Source organism: Danio rerio, chromosome 3 (genome assembly GCF_049306965.1).
Source record: "Danio rerio strain Tuebingen ecotype United States chromosome 3, GRCz12tu, whole genome shotgun sequence".
In the NCBI taxonomy this organism is placed as follows: domain Eukaryota; kingdom Metazoa; phylum Chordata; class Actinopteri; order Cypriniformes; family Danionidae; genus Danio; species Danio rerio.
Window position 1 is genome coordinate 32,631,127 of NC_133178.1, and position 18,519 is coordinate 32,649,645.

The window sequence follows — 18,519 nt, forward strand, 5'->3', positions numbered from 1 at the left end:
GGAAGAGGCAGCAACTCATACAGAAAACATAAAGATAGTAACAAAATAAAATGTTGTAAAAGAGTCTAAACATCCTCATCAGGGAAGGGAGTGCACAGACCCTAAATTCTTGCTTCAGTCAACCAAATGCACTGATCTGTCGATTCACGTGGAATCATGCCAACCACACTAATAGCTTACAATGACCAACAGAGGGCACTAGCAAAGACTAGGAACACATATACTGGGTTAAAGGACATATTTCAGTTAGGTGTTGATAAATCTGCAATTTTGGCCATCTTAGTTTAAGGTGCAATAAATTTAGGAGAGGAAATGACTGTGTTATGTCCTTTAAGCAGCACAGAAATACAGAAAAACAAAAACAGAGTATGAGTTCAAGGTGGATTTAACTCTACCTCTACCTTCATAACTGACATAGTTAGATGTTTTCAGTATGTCTACATCTGTGTGTGTTAGAGCTGCGTGATTCATTGTAAAAGTATCACAATCTTGATATAAAATAAACAAAACGCATAAGTGAAATTTGCTTAATAATAACCGTGTTTATTTATGACTGTAATGGAAAACTTATTAACTTTGGCTGGTAGTTACACTGAATTTTGGGGGCCTGAAAATGCAAACTTCAGAAAATATGTTTAATATAGCACTTTTTAAAAAATTGTATTGTTACAGTGGCACAACGGGTAACACTTTCGCTTCACTGCAGGAAGGTTGCTGGTTCGAGCCCTTAGCTGGGTCGCTTGCCATTTCTGTGTGTAGTTTGCATGTTCTCCCCGTGTTCGCGTGGGTTTCCTCTGATTTCACAGGTTTTCCCCACAAGTTCAAAGATGTACGCTATAGGTGAGAATTGGGTAAGATAAACTGTCCGTAGTGTATGTGTCTATGGGTTTTTCCCAGTGATGGGTTGCAGCTTGAAGGGCATCCGCTGCATAAAACATATGCTGGATAAGTTGGCGGTTCGTTCCGCTGTGGCGACTCCGAAATAATAAAAGGACTAAGCTGAAAATGAATGAATGAATTGTTACAGTCTCCATATAATGTCATTGTGCACTGCATATTTAGTCTATATGCATGGGCGAGTACTTTCGTTTGTAGTTGTTTCTACAGATCTGAGTGAATGTGGATCAACTATATGCCTCAAATGATAAATATATCAACTGCAAAACTTCACCAGTAGGTGGCGATATAAAAACTGTAAAAAAAAATTTATGTTGATTCATCCAGTAATGAAGGAAGAAACATTTTGATGTGTTTTGATTCATTCTAACCAATTTTGTTTTAAGAAAATTTTTATTTGTAATACACACATGCAAAATAATCATACGTTCACATAAGAGGCGAGTGAGCTATCTGAACAAAACTAAGTCGGCTCCTCTATTATGAAATTATTATATCTGACAAAAGAGACCGACAAAGATACATTTTTAATCTGTATATCCTGCATTTTGCGTTCTGATGAGCTGTAAACAGATGAGATGCGTGGCTGTTTCTTGAGTAAAAATATATAATTGTTTTAATCTCACAAAAGATGGAAAACTTTTTGGCTAATCCGACACAGCATGCACATTATTGATCCCATGTGGATAGTCCTGGCCTGTGTTTTGTCTTAATTGGTCTGTTTTTTATGTGGATTTTACACTCATGGGATTTATCTGAGAATGAGGAAACAGCAGTGTTTGAGGCTCACTGTATGCCATTTCCATGTACTGAACTCTTTATGATTTAGTTCTGACGAGGTATATCCAGATTTCCATTCTATTGCACATTTAAATAAAAAAAAGTGATTTTCAATTTCTCCAGAATCACGCAGCTCTAGTGTGTGTTGATGTTTTTAATGTCTGTATGACTGTATGAAGATGCAGTGTAAGAAACATTAGAATTACTAGCGTTCTCTGTCAGCAAAAAAAGTTGCGCAACATGCATTTAGGAAACCCGCAAAGAAGCACCAACGTTTAAACTGTGTGCTACGGATCAATTACACCTCAGCTGAGAGGCGTTTTGTCATTATCAGACAAGCAGGGGTGAAAGGTCATCATGACTCGAGCACATGCATCATTATCATCATCATCACCATCAGCCACAGGGAAACAGATGCAATAGATGCATTACTCCAAAATAAAATTACAAACCATCTACATGTAGATGTTGCAGAAGCATGGTTTATAGCAGTATTTTTGGAGGTTGATTAAACAACCATTGTGATTGTTCAGGTCAGGTCATGGATATACACATGAGTTTCATAGTGCATTTTGATTGGATGGAGTCATCAGAGGGCGAAGCCGCCAATAAGAAGAGTTTAAAGAAAGCATGTAAAAAAAGATGAAACAAGAAATGAATTATCATTATGCATATCTTACAACAAACTCTGGATCCAAATAAAGGTTGATTATAACAAAAAAACTGCAAAAAACAGAACAGAAGCACACACATCACTGGCAAAATGCTTAAGCTGGGCGCTCGACAAAAGAGACAAAAACAAAAGAAATAAAAAAATGAACAGAAGTCAGTGCACCAAAGCTCCTAAAATTGAATACTCAACTATCACACAGGTGACGTTTCTAGAGCTAAAGCTGTGCGATAGCCAGGTATTACATTAGTTTTGCATTTCTGGAGCTTTGGTGTGATATTGATAATCATTTTCAAATTGTTTCACAGTTCATATATTCCAGTGGAGCTTATATTGTTTTTAAACTTTTCTTTATGTCATATTATTTGTATTGTAGGTAACTACAGATCCAACATCCTTCAGATTTTTATAATAGTTTTAACAAAATTAAAGCAACAGCACTGTTTTTATAAGTTAACGAGCTATTTCATATTACATTTCTGTTAAAATAATTAAATTTTGTCATTAATTGGTTTCTGTAATCCTAAAAACATACTGAATAGAGTCAGTATTAATTAACGTAATACTCACACTTTTCTAACTGTTCTTGATTGAGAAAACAGAATAAAAGTATTGATGAATGAAATGTTTGTGAAACAAAAAGCTCTCCAGAATGTAAATGTCCCCTTCCCATAATGCAACAGACACTGACGTGCAATAACAAAAGGTAAATCATGGTTTGCCAGACTGTGACGTAACTTCAACCCTACTGACTATCCCAAAAAAATGAAGAAAAAAAATTAAATAAGCAAATATCCAGAAAATCAAGCTAGTAAAAAAGCAATATTTTAACAAACAAATAGCACATTTCCTTATATGTGTTCCATTCTTAAATATCTTGTCGAGATTAATGCACTTTTCCTTTCTACACTGAAAAACTTTCAAATTAACAGTTTGGTGTATCAAAGTTCTCTCTCTTTTTTTTTATTAAATAGACAGCAGAGTTTAGTTACATTGCAGCCATGAACTATGATTTGCTAGTTGCATTTGCGGGCAGGACATTCTCATTCTACAGAGCCTTTAATTGGACAAAATCTGTGTAGTGCAGGATGAATAACCGATATTAGAATTGAAATACGGTACTGTCTAAATATACAGTATGTGCTGAAAAAGACAATAACTGTAGGTTAACACTAGTGTATAGGTATAACTTCTCACAGTTAACAGACTTGTACTAAAAATCACAAAGCTTTAACTTTGATTTAATGAGGTCAATAAAGTGTCTGCACATAAACTGTAAGCTCAAGCTGTGGATACAAGAAAATTACAAGGAAACAAAACATACAGTGCTGTGAAAAGTCTTAGGCCACCTTCAGTGCAAAGTTTTATTAACCATCCATATTTATGTTTTCCTTTACAAACAAAATAAAGGAGATATAAGTTCACAAAATGAACAAAGTCGGTATATAGTTTAATCATCAATGTCTTCAAGCATATTCTATTGGGTAAACTGTTGTGAAGCACACCAGGCTTTGTCTAAAGATTACCCTACAACAACAAATATAATGGTGGTCAAAGATTTTTGCACAGTCCTGTAAATAAATGAATGGTTTGTAATGGTAAACACATTCCTACTGAAATGCTTTGGTACTGTATGTCATTTGGTTTGATACTGACGCCTTTCAAGCAAATATAGTATTTTAAACACTGCGTATATAAAACTGCATATGTATATATATTGTTATTAATTCAAATCAATAGTGATTCTATAATCCCATGATTGACCTTAGGTTAGTTTTAATGTTTCATTTGATGCATAAAGAAAACTTTATTAGACAGACATTTTATACCGCACTGCTTATCTTTCAAACTATTTACCTTTACTTTTAGTCATTTAGCAGACGCTTTCATCCAAGTTTACAATAAGGAGTGATTGATTATAAAGAGACAGCAATTGCATCAAGTGCTACTAATCCAAAGCTTCAGGTTTTATTAGAAAAATACAAGCTATAATAGGTAGAATTATGAAATGAGTTGTTTAGTTATTATTTTAAAGTTAAGAGCTAGAAATTCATACAATAAATGCAGTTTAGATGTAGTATAGCAGATGCCTCTGTTGAAAAAGCAGCTGAGCAATAATAAATGCCATCGTTCTTTCCACTATGACCACTAGTTACAGCATAAAAATCAACATGAATTAACATCTCGCTTCTTATCTATTTTTCATTTAACATAGCCTATGAGTTTTATTTTAATTATTTAATATTTGTTGAAACAAATTTGATATGAACACAAACTATGAAACAATTATTATATGTGTCAATTATTATTCTGCATCAACAAAACAGAAAAAACATTTATTTTAATACTTAATTTTTAATAGTTATATATATATATATATATATATATATATATATATATATATATATATTTTTTTTTTTAATATATTTGTTTTAGACATGTAATGTAATAAATGCCTAATATGCAATATGATAGCATTTTTTGAAGTAATTTATGTTGTAAAATGTTTATTTTTTTACATTTAATAGTTTGAGCTCTGTTATTAATCGTGTTTTGCAAGTTGTTTACATCTTTAGCTGAGTTAAAGTAATTAAAGTTAGAGTTAAAGAAAAATGTAATTATAATTATAATTGATTTTGCTCTATAAAAGTTTTTTCCCTGCTGTGAATTCAAAACCAAACCACCAATTTTGTGTACCGTTACACCCATAACATTTAGCATTTCAACATTTTCTGGATCCTAACTACACATTAATAGTTAATAATGACATTTTCAGCTGGTAGGTCAGTTTGAACTGGCTTGGGGATAAATGACAAATCTGTCACTGCTGAGCACCAGTGGCTCACTGATCCGCCTCACACACCAACTGGGACAATTATATAAGACTTTTAGGAGTTCCTTACACCTCAGTGAGCAAAAGAAGATCCTGCAGAGTCTCTCAATCACATACGGAAACACACACAAGCGTACAGAGAGGATACACAAACAAACACGCACAGATGGTGGCCCTTCTGCTACACACTTACCCCCAGCTCTGTGACTAAAATATCAGTGATGCTGCCAAGTACAGTCACACAGTCGAAGATGTTCCAGGCATCTTTGAAGTAGTTCTGTGGTTAAAAAACACGACAACAAAAAACACACAGTTGTCAGTTTGGCTATAAAAGGAATGTGTTTGGCACAAACACTCAATGACCCACAGACAGAAAAAGGAGCAAACGATTTATTTTCACTCTTTGGTGTTAATGAAGTGATGCCTTCCCCTTTTAGCCCCTGTTTTCCTCTCCCTGCAAACAAAAAAAAGGCTGCATGCCTAGAAGACTAGTGGCCCAGATGCTGAACATGGCTCGCCTTTTTGCGAGCTGCCAAGTGAGTGCCTGCAGAAAAACAGTGCATTAGGGTCATTCAGTGCACCAGCTGCATGTGAAAAAAGGACACCGTAGCTAAGCCTGTCTCTCTTTCAATCCACCACCCGTCAAACTTGTTGTCTTCAGCTCGCTCTAAACCTCTCATCCTTTATCCATGTTCCACTTTTAATCGCTTTAATATGCCTTCCAGCTCACTATCTCCAACTTTAAGCTGACTACAACCTTTTCTTTTGTCTTTGGCGCTTCCATGTCTGAAACCCTTTATCAGAACAACTACCTCTTTGATCCTTCTCTCTCCTGCTCGATCTGTTCATAAATCTGCTTGTGCAATGCTGATTCTGACCTCTGGTATTTTAAAAGTCTTTTCCCCCCATTCTATAAATTCTTGTTGTGTTGCTGATAAGAAATATGTCAGACTTCATATTGCTTCCCAACCCAGTCAACTGTCTTTAACAATGTGCGTTATGTCATCAAGAAGGTAGCACTAGTGGCAGGTTTTCGGAAATAAAAGCATTAGCAAACAGTGGCTATTAAAGCAGTGCTTTTTGTATTTTGTTATCGAAAAATCCTGAAGAAGCTTCAAAAACTTTCTTGGCATTGCACGATTCCACATAGCAGCACCAAAGCCATCCTCTATTTATTTATTTAATTTATTTATACAGGGAGAATGTACAACATGACATGTTGTGCTAGAGTTAGCTATAAAGCTAATTTACATCTCTCTAGCTTTTATTTTGGCAAAGTTGAAATTTGTGTTGTGGTGTAGTCTTTCTGCTGGGAGTCTGAGAATGCACTTGGTATGTGGCGGTAACTGGTTTTAAGGTTTACTGCGGCTTGGAAAACTCAAGGTTTTAAAACTGCTAAAATTTTCTGTTATACCGTTCCTAAGGTATATGTAAAGTTTTTATATATTTTATATGTTATAAAGAAATATGTGCTTTTGAAACTAATGAAGATAGCAGAAGTCAATTGTTTATTTTAATTATTCAGCTGACAGCTTTACTGTTCCAAAATATTGGGGGGTAATCACAATATCGTGAAACCGTGATATTTTTATCTAAGGTTATCATGTCATCAGAAACTTATACCGGCCCATGCCTAGAATGCACCAGACAAAGCATTGGTTGTTGCCCACAGTAGAGATGCGCGGTTGGCGGTTATAGCCGCGGACTCCGCGGATAAACAGCGGATCGGGCGGATGACGTTACGAAAAAATAATATTTTAATTAAATTCGGGCGGGTGGCGGGCGGTTGTACTGTTTTTATAGGCATAGCTGGCGCACCAACGAAAAAGCCTAGGACTGACTTCACAGAATGGGAGGACGAATCGGATACACTAATTCTGGATGAAGTACAGAAGTATTCCTCTACAAACTTCCGTATAGACGGATCAGCAGAGGAAAATCTACTTCCTTTTGGGAGAAATAAGGCCAGTCATTCCCACGACTACAGCACCTTTCCAAGAGAATTCTATGCATTTCAGCAACAAGTGCTGCGAGCGAGCGCTCCTTCAGTGCAGCAGGGCGCATTATAGTGGCTATGCAGGCGCTCCCGTCTGAATCCTGACACTGTAGATGCTATTTTATTCCTGCATTGTGCCAAGAAAAAATCAAACTAGACCTAAGGTCAGGCATATTAAACCAATTAGCCTATGTTATTTAGGCTACACATATGTTCAATATAAACTTTTGAGTTCGGTCAGCTGATAATTTTACGTTCATATTGGTTTAGCCTATTCTATTCTAGACATGTTGGCCTCGCTTTTACGTTCCGAGGCTAAGGTTATTTTGCCAGAATTTCTTTGTCGCAACTGGCGTAGTATTTCGTTATGCTTCAAGTTTGAGGGGAATGGGGATAATCTTAAGTCCATGCTTGGGGCACTTGTCATACATGCACTTAGCCTGGTCAGACTTTATGTTCGCTCAAAGAGGGATGGCATATCTATTTTTCTAATTTAATTTCTAATTGTGGGGGTGACTGAGCCTACAAGGCTTAGGCACGATATGACGTTTTTATTAAAAAAAATTTCAACTGTTTGCCAAAGCATGCGACTATAGCCTATGCCTACATTAAGATATTTATGTTAATATTTTTTTACTGCCTGTTGTTTCTTTTGGCATATAAAATAGGTATTGTCTGATAGAGATATAAATAAAGGTTCATCTTGTCGCAGAACTGGTGTTGTTTCTGATTTCTACCAGCTCAATAACATCCACAGCAAAAAATAAAAAATAAATAAATAAAAAAATAGTCGAAAAACTGTGCCCATTAATTAGATGTGCAAGGCAATCAGGTACGTTTTTGGGGTTGCTATGGACAACTACAAATGTAAACATTATTAGGCTATAATGTAAATGACTTATTATTCTATCTATTTACTAAAAAATAAAGTGAAATAGGCATTTAGTAGTAGACTAAATAGCAGCATGTTGAAATGATGTGTCAATGCGTTTTCTATTAGGCTACAATAAAAAAAGTTGTACAGTACAGTGCGTTTAATTTAGGCTATTTATTTACTTTTGTCCCTGTGCGCCGATTGGAGACGGAGTTCACTGCTGATATTCTGAGAGCTCGGGTGCTTCTCATTTCTTATTTGTGCATCCTCGTTTCCTTTCCTTGCTTTCTTTCCTCGTGTTTCCACCCCACCGGGATACGAGGGAAGGACGCAAGGAAAAGACTGAAGGACCGAGGAATCGAATCAAGTGAAAAGACACGTCCTCGTATCTTTAGCGTCACTTCAAAGCGTCGTCAATTAATGACTTGCACGTTTGGATTAACTGCATGTCTACATTAAAGTCATTCTCTATTCTATAATGATCAATAAAGAAACATTCATTTAATAATAAAAAGGAATAAGCCATTCAAATAAAGAGCCCAATCAGCAGTTGGCGGGCTGGTGCGGTTTTAAAAATTGGTCAAAAATGTTACTGCGGATGGATGGCGGACGGATGATGAATTTTGTCATGCGGTTGCGGATGAAATAATAGCCCATCCGCGCATCTCTAGCCCACAGTGATACACTATATGACAAAACAATTGATTCATATGGTTTACCACTAGGGACCACTGTTCTGTTGTGAAATAGCAGGTGTGGTATTGTGCCAGTGGGACAACGTGGGACATTGGGCTATGTAAATTTGATTAATTATTTTAATTTAAGGGAAGAGGTCACCCAAAACCGAATGGAAAACCTGGAAATTCGAAAAAGCTGGTCACCCCAATCACAGCAAAATCCTTTGTTGTTATCATACCAAAATTGAGCTGATATCATAATCTGAAATACTGAATCAGGGATTAGGAAGACTGTTATTCTCACAAAATATGGCCTAAAGTAATGAATATTAATGAATATTAAATGAGTGCTTTTACATGGAGTTCTATAGTTAAAAAAACAAACACACTTTTGATGAATGAAAGAACTAACTCTTCATTTGACTTACAATTAAACCCATATCAATTTTTAATAACTGCAACATGACACTTTTACTTGCATACAATTATACAGCGTGGGAACATCCTCCAAAGAAGCTTTAGAGAAATTATGCTACTAAATTTGTCCCCAAAATATAATGAAGCAAGAACAGATCTATTTACAGATGAGAAAACTGCACACTCACCAATGCTCCGAAGGCTATGATCTTCAATATGCACTCCATGGAGAATAGAGAGGTGAACACTATGTTCAGGTATTTTAGCACATCTTCATAAGTAAGCGATGCTCCATCATACTAAACACAAAAACATATTCAAACGATATTATCCAGTCTCAAATTGTGGTAAACATTTTGCTAATGATGTAAATTTAATAGCAGACAACCAATAAAGGTTTTTTTAAGTGCTAGCAAGTGAACAATGATATAGTTTAAATGATTTCAGTTCCCAGTCCTAACTTACAGCCAGATGTATACGCCAGCCGCAAAAAACAACTTCTGACTTCATTCTTTAACATTATTATAGGACGCTTTGTTAAAGAATAGAGGGATTTAAATCTTGCTCTATGAATTTGTCTTTCACAAAAACAGAACTGATACTGTTTAGATTTTTTAAATACAGCAATCTCACATAACTCATGTAGAATATGTGAACTGGTGCATTTCTTCAGGGAATTTTTGTTTTGTTTTTAATCACAGGAGTGAACAAGAATGTGTCCTTCTTGGCAACTTGTGATCCAAAAAAAACAAAACAGGTGTAAACAGGATATTAGTTTGGTTTTTTAGGATCGATGCAAGACCCTATTGTGTATTTGCTGGTGTTAGTCAGTGCTCGTTTTCACCTTCATCATAAGGACAATAGTGTTGAGCGCGATCAAGGCCATGATGGTGTATTCAAATGGAGGAGACACCACAAACTCCCACATGCGGTACTGAAAGGTCTGCTTGTTCTGGGGCATGTGCCGTGTGAGCGGCTTAGCGTTGATGGCAAAGTCTATGCAGGCTCTCTGAAAACAGAACAGAGGCAATGCGGTTTAATCAAGCTGAAAATCTGCCATACCATACAAATGAGATCAATCTAAGCATTGAGAATGAAGGAGATTGGTCTTAAGCTAATAAACACATGCATCTGATATGTCCTTCACCTCATTCTTTTCCAGGCTATAGTCCTCCATCATTTTGTCTCCTTGCTCCTGGAAAGTAATGATGATAAGAGCCACGAAGATGTTGACGAAGAAGAAGGGGAAGACCACGAAGTACACCACGTAAAAGATGGACATTTCCATCCGGTAACCTGGGCTCGGGCCCTGATTCTCGTAGGTCGCATCTACTGAATGTTTTAGCACTCTGAAAAGTGGCAAAAAATAAGAGACATTGGGGAATTGGGTGTGACGCGATTCTGTAGACCCTTTTAAAGGGTTTCTGCAGGCTCATCCAAGTCAAACTTAAGACTTTTTAGGACTACTCACTCACTTTCCTTTGGCTAAGTCCTTGCTTTATCTGGCGTCACCAGATAACAGACTACTATTCACTGTTTACATTACTCCACAGTCAGTATTATATATTGTTTACATTCATAGATATTTATATATATACACATTTCATAGTTATACTTCTGTCACTTCTGTGTATGTATGTATATCACGTGTATGATGTGTATATTATGTGTATGACTTCACTTTGGATGGCAAAGTTAAAATTTCATTGTAGAGGGAACCTTGTTTCCTTACTGTGATCATGAAAATAAAAAAATAATTGAAATTGAATTTAATTGAATAATTAAATTTAGGACCCATATCACAATATCTTATTTGTAGTCATTAGGCAGCAAATTACATTTGAACTATCAAAAGACAGAACTGCAAAATATAATACAAAAAATTAATTTCCAAGGGCTGTTTGGACATTTATATTAGTATTATAGTGTTAATGGACAGTAAAAAAGACCTGTTTAAAATAATTTTATACCTAAAACACAATACTTCATTGAATTTTGGTATTTTCCCTGGTTTTAGAGATCCAGCTAAAGTCTAGATCTAGACTAAATTGCATGTATGAGCTGTCTTAACTAAAAATTACTTCCAGTGACATAAAGAAACAATACATTAGTGCCACAAAGTAGTTGCAAGATATACACCAGTAGTATTTCTTCTGAGTCATTCTCATAAAAGCGGCTTAAATACCAAATAGTCCTGGCATGAGCTAAACCCTGTTTGTGAAACCGGTCCTTTTGATCTGAGACTTTTTAAAGCTTTCAAGACCCAAAACACACCCTGCTTTTAGCTGTAATTATAACCAATCTTCAAATAAGCCATGTAAAACTTCCAACTTATTCAAATCGCAATTTAGGACAAAAATCTGAATGACTGGAGATTAGGTAAGGACTTGTAAAGTATACATACTGCGGCCACCCCTCTCCCGTAGAAACGGTGAAGAGGGTGAGAAGGGCCCAGAGCACGTTGTCGTAGTGGAAATCGTATTTCTTCCATTCCCGCTTCTGTGACCTCACTTCGTTATCTCTTTCATAGACCAGATACTCGCCCCTGACAACAGAATGCTTTTAGAATAAAGCTCTGATGGATTTGTTCGTCAATGTCTGTGTAATTTCTCTCACCTGCAGTCGCGCTCAAACTCTTTGGATTCATCAGTGCAGTAAAAGAAACGTCCCTTAAAGAGCTGCACAGCCACCACAGCGAAGATGAACATGAAGAGCATGTAGACGATGAGGATGTTCAACACATTCTTCAGAGAGTTTACCACACAGTCGAAGACAGCCTGAAAATAGTCAAAGCAGGAAGAGATGAGACTAAATTAAATCAAGCCTGAAGCAGAATACAAACTCTAAATAAAAAAAAATATAGACTCTAGAAAAAAGCACTGGGGTCCGTTCTTTGTACCTTAACAGTCTGGTTGATGATTTGGCAGATCCTGGATCTATTAATCTTGATAACTGATCTTTGACTAATCTGGTTCTTCAAGAATTGATCTGAAATCTCTGCATGTGCTTGTTATGAAAAACAAGTCTATCAAATCTTGCAGCGTAATGACATCAGCATTGCAGCGTAATGACATCATTTGATTCATATTTAATGATCCATTTGAGCAAAAATTACATAAAACTTGTGGTAAATGATTTGTTAAATATGACATGCAATAGCTTTACACATTTGTTGTTGGCTAAAGGCTTTGCACTTTCCTTAAAGAGTATTTAGCAAATAATTTTATTTTCAAAGCAGTTGTTTTTTTAAAGATAGCATTCAAGTATCTTAATCCAAAATTGGTTATTTAAATTTGCATCAAAAAAGCATTTTGATATTGGAAAGATGTTTGCAACTTTTACGAAGCATCAAATCACCAGCATATTAGCTGGCAAAACATGCATGACTCCAATAAATAAATAAAAAGAGAACAACTATTGTCCATGTCTATTATAATACACTCTTAGAAAATGCACATAAGCTGGGTTGATACCTTTAAAATATGTGTTCTTATCTAATAACCATATTGGTATGTTAAAATTAGCAGATAGGCCTACATGGTTACAAATAAATGATCTTTTTGACTCCCTTGTAAAAGAACACCCCTTGACTTATTTTTGGAGTGTAGATTACATAACAGTTCTTAACTCTTAACAATTCATAACTTCTGATTTGTTTTATTAAATATATTTTTTATTAATTTGTAACATGTAACCTAAAGCTTACTATTGTAAGAAAATATCTGCAGTTTATACATATATTTAGTATCGCATTTGGTTGTAATGACATCTAATGATCAGATCCCGTTTATATAAAACAAGCCTGCTACCAAGCAGGTTTAAGCTACTAGACCTGTTGCTATGACAACAACTCTCAGATGAATTTTGAAGAACAAAACTATGCTAGATTGTGTCAAATCATAAATAACCAAATCCAGCTAAGTGAATAATCCCCTCAGACCTCAGGTTAAGACAAAACCAAAACATATCCATCCCCATTTTTTCAGTAATCAAACACAACTGGCTTGAAATTCAAGTACCTTCAGTTTTGGCAGACGTTTGATGGTTTTCAGCGGCCGCAGTACTCGAAGCACACGTAGAGACTTGATAGTACTGATGTCTTTCCCTTTGCTGTTTCCTCTGCAGATTAGCACAAACACACACAATAAACACAACTGGAAAGTGAAATGGCAAGTGACGTTAGGCTACATGAGCAATTGGTTTTGCACACACAGTCTAGGGGTGAGTTAGTAGCTCAGATTGTTAAAAACAATGAAACATGCCCACTACATCCACACAGTTATTCCCAGGCAATCGGGAATCTCGTCTGTGTCTCCTCACTGAGAATGTAGCCTGTTGTAGCCGAACAATCAAGCCCATTTCACAGTGCTCAGGATAGACACATACTGGAACACATTTGCACACATTCGGCCTCAACACAAACACACTCTCACACACGTTCGCTGGTGTGGCTCATGCTGTACTAAAAACTAGCTCAGCAGATGTAATATCCACTGTACCGTCTTAGCTCATGCTGGAACCACCACTGTACCTCTTGTTCCCAAGGAACACTGGCTGGTTTCATCACATTGCCAGGACGACAGCATGAAACATACGGAGCAGACTCAGGCATCCCCGCTGCAGAATGCCCAGCCAAACCTTTCTTTCTTGTTTTTGGGTTGTCCATTGGCAAACACATAGTAGACATATAAAAGGACCAGAAAACACCATCCAGTCGCTCCAGTGAGCTGGTCCGTTATATATCAGCCCTGGCTCTGTAGTGTGAAGAACCGTGTGACCCTGAAGGTATAGTCAGTCTGAAGACTTTCTGTTCTACGTTACCACATTGCTCCTGTTATATGCAAGCGCTACCATCCACCAGATGTGCATACAGCTGTTGGATGGCAGATGTGTTAGTGATGGCAGTTAGTGATAAACAAGGTAAATGCCAAAGTCGTTTAATGAAGACTAATCTATGTGAATTGTATACCAAAGCAAAACAAACAGGTAATGGTTCTTGATGTACTTTTTGTCGTGATGAACTTTATTAACATTAAAAAACAACAGTGAGGCCCAAAAGGTTTTTTTTATTTATTTTTTTTAAGGAATTACATTGGCTGCATTTACACTTCAGATCTTGATTATGATTTTTGATTTTGTAATTTTATTTATTTATTTTTTTGATGACCAGCTAACATCATCTTTTAAAAGTCACTTGTTTTCGATTGTCTGCATTTACACAGCACATGGCAAAGGCTCTTTTCTCCATTACTGTATTTAATCTGTTCACAGGGTTTCATTTTTTTTTTTTTTTGACAAGCTGTTTTACTATAGTCTATGACAGAAAAGTTCTCACTTGGCTGTCTTTTTTTAATCTAAGCTTTTTTAAACCAGTAGACATCTTCATGTAATGTCCATGGCGTGATTTATGCATGTGATTTATGCAACAGTTTTATATTTATATTGGTTATTCACGTGGCGGATGTTGCGCTCTCTCTCCTTAACATGCATAAATACTTGTGCTACATGATGAAATAAAAGCTTTTTTAGTAGTTGTGTATGAGATTTTAGGTTTGGGACTCTACTGAAGTCTGTTGCGAAATGAAAGCGTCAGAGTGACATCATTTGCTACGGTTTTTAATGATGCGTGACTCGCATTGACAGGTGATAATCTGATCTACCTGTTTACACAGCAGACATGAGGGCACGGACCTGATTCATATCGGATAAATTTCCACATATGAACCAAGTCTGATTAAGTCTGATAACATCTGATTTGAGTAAATCGAAATCCATGTGATTTTTTCCTGTTTACACATACATGGGCTATATGCGATCTGTGTCACATGGGAGAAAAGAATTGGAATTGAGTCACTTGAACCATGCAGTGTAAATGCAGCCTTTGAAAAATGTTTTGTTTTATGGGCAAAGCATTGAGGCTGTTTTCAATCTATTTATTTGACAAAAGCACATTTAAATTTTGCTGTTCTTTCTATATATTACAATGTGTATCCTTTAACTGTTTATTTTCTGAGCAAGAATTACCACCATACATTTGTACCATGCTTTACTTAAGACACCTACTAAAGTCTCTATTTAAGTATCACAGTGCAGCCTTAACATACTAATTTATTATCATTTTATATTTCTATACTTTGTACCACTGTCTTTAAAAAAATATTTATTTAAAATATAATAACATTTAGTTTTATCAGCAATAATTATGATGTGTTCATTAATTGCAAACCACTCTTTTCTTTTAAGAAAGGAAAATTGTCTAAAATTGTATTCAGAAATTTGATAATGTCTTAAAAGATTGATTGACTGGTAACTTTTTCGCTTATAGGTGGTGTATGTAAGTTTTTGACTCTTCTAAAACATTAAAATACCATAATATGTTTGCAGATATTTTAGAAACATGCAAAGTGACCATTCTTGTTTATCTGAAAAACAATGCTAAAGTTGGATATTCTGCTTTGAAAATGCGCTTTACGTGCCGGAATGTCTGTTTTTGTTTTGGTTCTTTTAACCTACCCAATGCCAGTTTAGCCAATTATATTCAGCACTTCAGGTTGCCTTGATGGAAAATCGCTAATTTCATTCATTCATTCAGAAAGGCTCTCAAAGCATGCGTCCGTGGAAGAAATGCAACTTCCGGGGGGCAGTAGAAATCTCCAAAATGAGATCAGAGTTTCACATGGGGTGGTTATTAATTAACAAATAATATAAATCTTACAAACGTAAACAATAGGTGAGCAGGTTACATTGTAAGTCCATGTTCTAACAACGCACTACATGACGAGATTTGCAGTGATAAGCAATTTGGCTGTTTGCACCAGATGAAATTTGACAGAAATTTAAATACAGCCATTTAGAAGCACAGAATGGTGCACTTACTCACAAAATGGTTTATAAGTTCATTTTCAAGCGGTTCATTTTATTTTCAACATCTGAGTTAAACTATGCTGCTGCTCTCAGTAGTACGGCAATAAATGTAATCTAAAATGGCATTCAAACTCGTAATACTTAGAATTTAACATGGCAAATGAGGTGTACTTGAGATGATCAGTTTATCCTGTTGTTCACCTGTGAGAAATAGAAGCCGTTTTTAATATATCGATTCGAGTATTCAATATTCTATTCGGTGTAGGTTAGAACAAAAACTCCTTTTAATATGGAAAATATTCCTTCTATCACATGCTTTTGCTTTTATTTAGAGCACGACTTAAACCAGCCTTTAGGCTTGATCGTCAGACTTGTTCCTATTGGTCCTCAATCTGGCAACCTTTGTTTGCATTTGTTTTGATCCAGGAATGCAATACATTGTTCAACCACTGGGTGTCAAACATACATACTACACCTTTAACATGAAAATGTTCCAAAACCACATGTTTTGTATGTATTTAACACGTGAAGTGACTGTGTTATTTTCTGTAAGGGTATTTCAAAATGTAAATAACAAGATCCTACATTTTTTTACAATTTTGGGCCTCACTGTATAAAACATGTATGCATATAATTTGCATCTTTATGGTCTTCTCTGTCCTTTCTTTTCATGGTCTGTCTCAGTGTCAAGGACAGAGGGCACTGCTCTAGATTTCCAGTGCCGTGCCAAATTCTGCCCTCTCAGCAGATGTGGTTACACACTGTCAAGCATAAACAAGCGTCCATCAGAGAGAGAAGTGCTGTTAGAGTGACGGGTGCAGAGGTGAAGGACCTCTCAAACCCCCTATCTGAATGATCGTCCACGGGTGCTTAACACAGAAACAGTGACAGAGCGATAGAAGGAGATGGGGGACTTGCAGACACACAGAGACAAATCCAAAAAAGAAAGAGAGGAAAGCTGTGTAATTGCCAGGACGAGCATTAAGAATAAAAGTCAGACAAAGAAAGAGATAAAGAGAGAAAGAAAGAGAAAGAGAGAGAGAGACATTACCCGCTTCCTCCGCTGAAGGTGTGAGCAGTTGAAGAGATGAGAAAGGAATCAGACACACATACACACACACGCACACACAAAGACACGGGGAAGAAAGGGAGTTTGAAGGAAGAAATACATTAATATGAGACACACACAGTATAAAGAGAGAAACAAGGATGCAAGCTTGTGAATTACTGTGTACATCCACACACCCATACATCGGTTTTGTTCACTTACCCCTTTACATTACTCAACAAAACTCTTAACAATGTATAAGCTTATCATATAGGCAAATTATAGAGCCAGACCTTTGACTTGCAGCAAAAGGTCTGATCATCACTGCAATTTATTAAGCCCAAGAACCACCTACAGTCCCTTTTTGTTTTTATGTGATGTTTAGGACTGGAAGTAACTAAATTTATATATTTAATCACCACTGAGTGAAACAGTGGTTATGGAAGTAAAAAAACACATACGTTTTCACCATGGGGGATTGATATTTAGAGATAATTTATAAGCCCTTAAAGACATATAAGCAAGCTTTAAAGTTGTTCTATGCTTTTGTTGAAGCCATCAGCTTGCACAAAGTAAACATTCTGTAGGTTTGTATTGCTATTGTACTTAGCAATGATCCAAGTGAAAGACTTACATTACAGATTGTCAAAATAAATATAAAGAGATGCAAATGTACCAGTATTATTTCATTTAAACTTAAACAACTGTGTTTTAATGGAATTTTCCAGAAGTTGCTTTGAAATGATAAATAACAAAAAAGCAAGAGGTGTGCTCATTAAAAGTGACTTAAATACCAAAGTAAAAATGTATGCATTTATACAAAGTAATATTCAATAAATATGTTCTTTTACGTGATCATTTACAGTGATTTTTAATTTAGTTATGTACTTTGAAATACTTCATAGAATTGAAACTCTTTCTCCACTAAAGCCTTAAAGTGGCATTACTGTACATTTCTCATTTATCTAAATGTTCATATACAGTATTATAAATTAAAATTGCTGCAGCTGATTAGTTTCATTCCTAATGTATACCAAAATGATTTTACAAATTCTAACAGGAAAAATTAGCTAATAAACCAATTAAGCAATAAATTAATCAAGCAGGAAACAACCCACTTTATAAAGTAAAAATATCTAAATAAATTGCCGTTTTTGCAGGGAGCTATTTGTGAATAATAAATCCAATACTAAATATTGATCCTTTACAGCCAAATATAATATACTGTACGGTTCTGGCTATAACAAATCATGATAAACCGTGGTCAATATACAGAATAGGTCTTCCTTAAAAAGGTTTAATTTTGTGTATTTTCACATAACTTGGTTTCTAAGTGGACTGATAAAATCCTATGTCAAATGACTACTGAAATGTCCATTAAATATGCATCAGACAGTTAGAGGACGGACTGTGGGTGGTTTGTGGGCATGCCATCTGAGGCTGAGACTATAGCATACATTCAC

General features: G+C 35.8%; 1 protein-coding gene across 50 annotated transcripts in view; it reads right to left on the reverse strand.

Annotated features, from left to right (window-relative positions):
- cacna1aa (calcium channel, voltage-dependent, P/Q type, alpha 1A subunit, a) overlaps window positions 1-18,519 on the reverse strand; it is a 156,211-nt gene that overhangs the window by 40,591 nt on the left and 97,101 nt on the right. For all 50 annotated transcript variants that reach the window (XR_012401092.1, XR_012401089.1, XR_012401095.1 and 47 more), the window contains 7 exons: window positions 13,164-13,263; window positions 11,761-11,921; window positions 11,549-11,689; window positions 10,292-10,493; window positions 9,989-10,153; window positions 9,333-9,443; window positions 5,374-5,457 (listed from right to left, as the gene is read on the reverse strand). Coding sequence is in view for 41 of the 50 variants with exons in the window: in XM_073944635.1 (XP_073800736.1) it covers window positions 5,374-5,457; window positions 9,333-9,443; window positions 9,989-10,153; window positions 10,292-10,493; window positions 11,549-11,689; window positions 11,761-11,921; window positions 13,164-13,263 (964 nt within the window). In the remaining 9 variants the exon portion in view is untranslated. The remainder of the gene's footprint in view (window positions 1-5,373; window positions 5,458-9,332; window positions 9,444-9,988; window positions 10,154-10,291; window positions 10,494-11,548; window positions 11,690-11,760; window positions 11,922-13,163; window positions 13,264-18,519) is intronic.